The sequence below is a fragment of the Sardina pilchardus genome, chromosome 6 (genome assembly GCF_963854185.1).
Source record: "Sardina pilchardus chromosome 6, fSarPil1.1, whole genome shotgun sequence".
NCBI lineage: Eukaryota > Metazoa > Chordata > Actinopteri > Clupeiformes > Clupeidae > Sardina > Sardina pilchardus.
The window spans coordinates 25465652-25473151 of NC_084999.1; the positions used below are offsets into that span (position 1 = coordinate 25465652).

General features: G+C 48.7%; 1 protein-coding gene across 2 annotated transcripts in view; it reads left to right on the forward strand.

Annotated features, from left to right (window-relative positions):
- The window catches only part of cdk14 (cyclin dependent kinase 14), a 194875-nt gene that overhangs the window by 89553 nt on the left and 97822 nt on the right, over positions 1-7500 (forward strand). For both annotated transcript variants that reach the window (XM_062539213.1, XM_062539214.1), the window contains one exon: positions 164-226. In XM_062539213.1, the coding sequence (XP_062395197.1) occupies positions 164-226 (63 nt within the window). The remainder of the gene's footprint in view (positions 1-163; positions 227-7500) is intronic.

Genomic DNA, 7500 nt, shown 5'->3' on the forward strand with positions numbered 1-7500 from the left:
GTAAAGGAGTAGAGTTTGGAATTGCATTGCATTAGTGCTTTCAGTGTAATGATTGCTCTCCATTTGTGTTCTCTCTCCCTCTCCCCCCCTCTCTCTCCCCTCTCCCTCACTCCCTCCCTCGCTCTTTCTCTCTTTCTCTCTCATCCTGTCTCTGTTTCTGCAGCATACAGATCTGTGTCAGTACATGGATAAGCACCCAGGTGGTCTTCACCCCGACAACGTGAGGGTAAGTCAGCACAAGTGCCCAAACACGAGTGTACGTCATCAGCAAACTGCAACACACACACACACTCACATACACACACACACACACACACACACACACACACACACACACACACATACACACACACACACACACACACACACACACACACACACACACACACGTTCACGTACACATTGCCAGGCTGAAGCTGACCCTGACTGACCTGTCGGGATGGACCTCTCAGGGATTGTCTCTAAGCCTTCCCGTGGGCTTCTGTGGTTTGTTCAGCATAAAGCAGCCAGGTGTTTTTCCCTTGTCGGCATCACACACCCCAGTGGAAAAAGATATATATACAGTACAACCCATTGAAAGCTCTCACTTCTGCCTGTAATTATGGATGGTGTGGTGGACTGACCTGAGAACAGAGGTGAGGAATGGCTACTTATTTATTGATGTTCGGAGAGGTTGGGGATTGGAGTGGGGAGGTCAGCCATGGCGTGGGGCTCTGAAACGCTCTCCTGGGTCCCCAGCAGCTGTCCAAGGCTCTCCTGGGTCCCCAGCAGCTGACCAAGGCTCTCCTGGGTCCAGCAGCTCTTGCAGGAGGAGACGGACGAGGCGGAGGAGGAGGAGGCGGGCGAGCTGGCTGGACAGAGCCCAGCGCTTCGGCTCAGATCAGCGTAGCTTAGCATAGCGCCGCTCTGCCCCGCCTGGCTTGGCTGCTACGCTGGCTGCACCCAGAGCCCTGTAATCCAGCCCCTGCACTCGTGGGAAGAGGCCTGAGCCTCCGCGGAAGGTTCCAGACCAGTAAGCGGGGCGGTGACACCCGCTTGGCCAGGATTAGCACCCGTAATCAGGGGTTATATTCTCCACGTGATCCTAATCATCACTCAGACATTGGTCAAGGATGGATGCCAGTGTGTTTCCTTTTAGCACAGAGGAAGAGAAGGGATGTCTGTGTTTTGGTGTGTTCCTTTTAGCGCAGAGGAAGAGAAGATATGTCTGTGTTTTGGTGTGTTCCTTTAGCACAGAGGAAGAGAAGAGGTGTATGTGTTTTGGTGTGTTCCTTTAGCACAGAGGAAGAGAAGAGGTGTATGTGTTTTGGTGTGTTCCTTTAGCACAGAGGAAGAGAAGAGGTGTATGTGTTTTGGTGCGTTCCTCATAGCAGTGCTCCAGAGAGTTCACTGGTAGTAGCAGTGGGACGGCTATACTGTACAGTACACAAATGTATGGAATCTCATCCTTCTTTTTTTCCCCACATAACTTTGACTCAAATCCAATTTCAAATGCTAGGGGCTGCACTGACCAACTTCTGTTATTTGACATTATTCACTCAGCTGATGAACCTTTTGTATAAAAAAAATCTTCCTTCCTCCTCCATGGTGCTGTGAGGCGTGAGCTACTTCAGGTGTCTCCTCCAGTGGTGCCAGCCTGCGTAATGTGAGCCACGGGAGGCCCTGGCGCCTGGCGTGCGTTTGTGTGTGTGTGTGCGTGTGTGTGTGTGTGTGTGTGTGTGGGGGGGGAGAACTGTGTAACTCAGTCAACCAGCCATGGCACAGAGTGCTGCTCTGCTGTCTTTAGTCCACCCCCCCTCCCAGCCCTGCGTCCATCCCTCTATTGTCTGATGGGCCGGACGCTCTAATTGCCGTGTTGGGAGTGGGTGTGTGTTGCTCTGCCCCGCTGGAAGGAAAAATGGTGCTGTCACCGGAGTGTGACAGAGAGACAATTGTGGGGAGGTGGAGAGGAGAGAGAGAAAGAGAGGGAGAGAGCAAGATAGAGCGAGAGAGCGAGTGAGAGAAACACCTCTAGGTTTTAAGAAGAGGATAGACAGCAAATGGTAAAGATGGAAGGGGAAATCAGATAAGGGGAGAAAGTATGAAATCAATGTCTATGAAGAAAGAGAGAGAGAGAGATATAGAGAGAGAGGGAGAGGGAGAAAGAGATAGCGATGGAGTGAATAAGGACATCAGACGGAGGAGGGAAGGCAGGCAGGGAGAAAGCAACAGCGGCTGTGGCGGTTACGCAACCCGTCTTACCTTTTGTGGCCGCCGATTTGCATAAGTAATGTGTTTATCCCCTCTACTGCTTCATTGAGATTCCAATGAATAATTAAGGATTTATAAGTGCCAACAAGAGAACGAGGGATGGAGAGAGAGAGAGAGAAAGAGAGAAAGATAGAGAGAGATAGAGAGAGGGAGACTGGGAGTGCCCTTTGCTGAAACCAGTCTCACTTTCAAGCCCAAGAAAGCGAGAGTCTCCACTTCTTGTAGATAATCTGTGAACAGGTTGAGCCCGGCGTTAATGCCTCTCGTGGCCTGATATGAGTAAATCTCTTCTGTGACCGCGGGTGCTAAGGCATAAAAATCGCAACCATGATAGAGGCTTTCTCTCAAAGGCTGTGATATTATACCTCTCCCACAATCTACTCGCTCCACCTCAGTATCACCCACCCACCCACCCCTCCTCCTCCCACTCTATCCAGGGCACACCAGAGCGCGGAGCCACCTCACCTATTACTCCGCGGAGCGATCTCTATCAGCTGGTCACGCGAGGGCATGGTACAGCGAGATAAATCATCTGATCCAGCCACGGGGCCGTCTCCCAGAGGCAATTTAACAGTTGTCATTGCCGAAAGGGGAAAAATATAAAAGTCTCTCAAAGTCTTTTTAGAGTTTTTTTTTGTTTTTCAACTGGAGAGAGTTTGTGCTCTGGTGTCACACAGCAGAGGAAAGTCATTACTTTCTTATCAACTGAACTTCAGCTTGAACTAGAGCGAACAGAATGTTCAAAATGTGAATTTAGCTGAAAAAAAATAGACCCTAAAGGAATGCGTTTTTTATTTATATACTTATTTTAAATACTTTGTTGAAATACTTCAAACATTTACAATCCATACAACAGTCTGTTGTATACAGTAAATATATCTGTGTGTACTCACATTGAATGCCTCCTGACATGCTCTGTCGTGTGTGTGTGTGTGTGTGTGCGTGCGTGCGTGTGTGCGTGCGTGCGTGCGTGCGTATGTGCGTGTGTGTACAGAGGAGCTGCTGGCCCTGTTTTAGCCCAGCCATGTGTCGGTGTATTTAAAAGGGAGTGAGCGTAGCCAGACTGGCCCCTCCACAGGCCCTGGTGGGAGGAGAGAAGCTCACTTAGGACCGGGGCTTGATGACTTGGTGTCCCGCCAATGACAACAAACAAGCTGTACCCAGAAAAAAAAAACAGACCAGAATAAATGAGTGTCCAGAGAGGACCAGGGGGATGGATGGGTCTGCTAGCTCGCTATTAGCATAACACAGGCCATTTGCAATAATAAAAGCAGCAGAGTCCATGCTAGAGAAGTCCTTGCAGCGCAGCTCCATAGAGGATGCTCTCCTCTCCTCCGTGCTAATGTGGGCGTGTGACGCATTGCTGTGGGCAGCAGAGGAGCCGTCGGCTGCGTTATGAGCGAAGGCCAAATGAGGAGCTCGGAGGCGGCCTGGTCCTCTCCCTCGTCGTTTCACGCGCAGAGATGGTGTCCCCCCCCCCCTTCTCCCATTACCGTCCCCGCTGATTGGGTCTCGAGGAAGACCCGGGCACCTCCATCCATATTCACTAATATGGAAAAATAGAGCCATTACTCGCTCTGTCGCAGGGGCTGGCAGAAATTAGCATGCAGAGGGGTGCGACCAGGCCTGGAGTGTTAATGTAATTACTGGTCAGCCAGGGGAGAGAGGGAGGCAGAGGATAAATGAGGGAGATAAAGAACAAGAGAGAAGGAATAGAAAGAGAGAGAGATAAAGAGAGCAAGAGGAGAGACAAAGAAATTGACAGGGAAAGAGAAAGGGCTAGATAGAGAGAGACAGAAAGAGAGAGAGAGAAGGAGAGAAAAAGAGAGGGAGAGAGATAGATGGAGTGAGAGGGAGAAAGAGAGAGAAGGAGAGGGAGAGATGGAGTGAGAGGGAGAAAGAGAGAGAGGGAGGGAGGGATGGAGAGAGAGAGAGGGAGGTCAGAATGGCGGGCAAACTGGCGAGATGATGGAGGAGGACTGCGTGGCCTGGTGACTGGTATCTGGGCGCGGGTCCAGCCTGGCAGCCTCGGGGGGGCAGGGGCAGGGGCGCCATATGCTGTGCTGCGCACACTCAGCCAGGGCTTCTTCCACTAATTGGGCACCAACGAAGAAGAAAGGCTGCGGGCAGCAGGAAGGAGTGGTGCATATGGCTTACGGTGCGCACGAGCCACGGAACAGGTGTGTGTGTGTGTGTGTGTGCGCTCACAGATAAACAAGTACACAAATAAACATATCAGTAACGCGCGGTGGAGCACCCTGGGCCATGTGATCAGCAGACCGCCCCTGACTCCGGCTGGCCCACAGGTCCGGCTGTTGTGTGGTCATCACGGGGATGCGTGCTAACTCAACCAGACAGGACGGTGATGAATCGGTCGGGTAATGTCTATCGACTGGCCAGTGTGTCGGTCTTGGGTTGATGTTGTCATAGGACAGGAGTGGTCTTTTCTATTAACTAGAATACTCTGTGCCTAAGCATATATAATAATAATGATGATAATAATGATACTAATGATAATAATAATATTTTTACATTTTGTTATTTTTGATTCTCAAGGAGCACATATCTGATAGAGACACACATGGCATATTTCATGTGTAAATAACACCATGTAGCCACTCACTTCTAACTTAATTTATTGTCATCAGTTACCAATTTCAAATTATTGTAACAAATTATGATTGAAAAATATAACATTGTCATAATAGTGTATTAGACATTGCATGATACAGTATATACGGTATAGCATAGCTTGAGGCAAAACATGGGGGTAATTTATTTGTCTGTTTCAAATACAAATCCATAGAGGTTATTCATTTGCAATGCTTTTTTTTTTGCAAGGGGATATTTCCATGCAAATTACACAGTATTTTTTTTTATTGTTGGCCTTTCAAAATAGCTGTTGATACATCTTTTTAGTAAATCATATTTAAACAGCTTACTCGACTGGCACTTTATAGTGTTTTGTAGCTTTGTCTGGTCCAACGTGAGCGTAGCAGCTGCTAGAGCATGTCATTTTCTCTCCAAGTCACTTGAAGAAAAACATGTTTTTGACTATTTTGCTCCAAATCCGTCAGTTTACATTTATATCCCAATATCAAACAAATGGAAAACAGTCATCATCAAAAATGCATGACACCATGCTGTGTGCCTTTTAAAATGGCTCGGTTTTGTCTTTCGTCTTTCTTTTATAACATCTTCACCCATCCAATCATCTCGTGTGTGTGTGGAGGAGGGAGAGGATGGTGGAGGGGCAGGTGACAGGCTGTTTCTCTGACACATGGCCCTGGTCTTGGCAGCAAACGAGTGGAAACTGCGGAGAGAACAGGAGATGTCAGATGTGCGTCGTCATGACAAAGAGGAGGAGAAGCCACACAATAGCTATGAACAACTGTGACAGTGTTCTCTGTAACGGTCACACACAAAAACAAGCCTCGCGTGTGTTTGATTGTGTGTGTGTGTGTGTGTGTGAGGGAGAGAGAGAGAGGTAGCGCCATCATCATCTTCTGAACCTACTGTCTATGTGAATCACAGGCATTGACGAGCGCTATGTGATAGATCACCACTTCGCCCCCCCTGATTGATTATTGTAATTAGCGATATAATGTCTGCTCCTCTGGTGCTGTTCTAACACGGAGATGAGTAATCCCAGATTACGGAGGTGTCTGAGGAGTGGGCATTAACCTTCTTTCCCATCGCACGGCTCTCTGGCCCGCGGCTACGGCTACGGCTCGGCTCTACGCTACGCACCAATTAATGTGGAGGCAGAGCCGGAATGTGTCATTACCGGACCACTCACACACACACACACACACACACACACTCACTCACACAGAGAGGCTTTGTCTTTTTTCTCCTAAATGAGTGAGGGAGCGCTGTCTGTTAAAACTTCACAGTCTTTTTATTGTGTGTGTGTGTGTGCATGTGTATGTGTGTGTGTGTGTGTGTGTGTGTGTGTGTGTGTGTGTGTGTGTGTGTGTGTGTGTGTGTGTGTGTGTGTGTGTGTGTGTGTGTGTGTGTGTGTGTGTGTGTGTGTGTTAATACCTCCTCTCCAACGCACTCTTAATTCCTTATAGCTCAGGAATAGATAGGAGCATAAGTCTCTGTGTGTGAGAAAGACTTTAGGGAGTCTTTGTGCCTGTTTGTGTGTGTGTGTGTGTGTGTGTGTGTGTAAGAGAGAGAGAGAGAGAGAGAGAGAGAGTGTGCCTGGGGATTGTGTGTGTGTGTGTGTTTGTCTGTGTGTGTGTGTGTGTGTGTGTGTGTGTGTGTGTGTGTGTGTGTGTGTGTGTGTGTGTGTGTGTGTGTGTGTAAGAGAGAGAGAGAGAGAGAGTGTCTGGGGATTGTGTGTGTGTGTGTGTGTGGTGTATGTTTGTGTGTGTGTGTGTGTGTGTGTGTGTGTGTGTGTGTGTGTGTGTGTGTGTGTGTGTGTGTGTGTGTGTGTGTGTGTGTGTGTGTGTGTGTGTGTGTGTGTGTGTAGGGGGGGATCAGGTCATAGTGGGTTGGGGGGTATCCCCTTGAGTTGAGTCTCTGTCGATATTGTGTGTGGAGGTGGGCTGCTATTGATTTTCGCTCTCGCTTTGTGGATTTAGATTCTCCCTCTTCTCTCTATCTGTCCATCCCCTCCTCCTCCTCCTCCTCCTCCCTCGCTTTTCCCATCAACCCCTCCCTCCCTTTATCTCCTCCCTCACTCGTCTCTACTTTTATCTCTCTTTGTCTCGTTGCTTCTCTTATCTCAGTTTCATTTAGTCTGTCACCCCCCCTCCTCCTCCTCCTCCTCCTCTACCCTCCTCCTCCTCCTCCTCCTCCTCCTCCTCCTCCTCCTCTACCCTCTTCCTCTCCTCACTCCTCTACAGACCCATTACACTATCGCCTCACTAAACTCAGCTCTACTCCACTCTCCTCCTTCTTCGCCTCTCACTCATCTTCTTCTTCTCCTCCTCTTCTACTCATTTTCTCCTCTTTTTGTTGTTCTTCTCCTCATCCCCTCCACACATCTTCCTTTATACTTCTCTCTTTCTTCTCTACTTCTTCTCTTCTTTTCCTCCTCCTTCTGTTTTTCTTCTCCCTCCTCTAGTCTCCTCTGTCTCTCTGTATAACTGTCCTCCCCCTCTCTCCTTTTTATCTCTCTCCTTCTCTCTTTATCTCTCCCTCTGTTTCTCTATCTCACTCCCCTCCTCTATTCCTCTCTCTCCATCTCTCTCTCTCTGCCTCTCTATCTCTCTCCCTTTATCTCTCTCTCCCTTTCTCTCT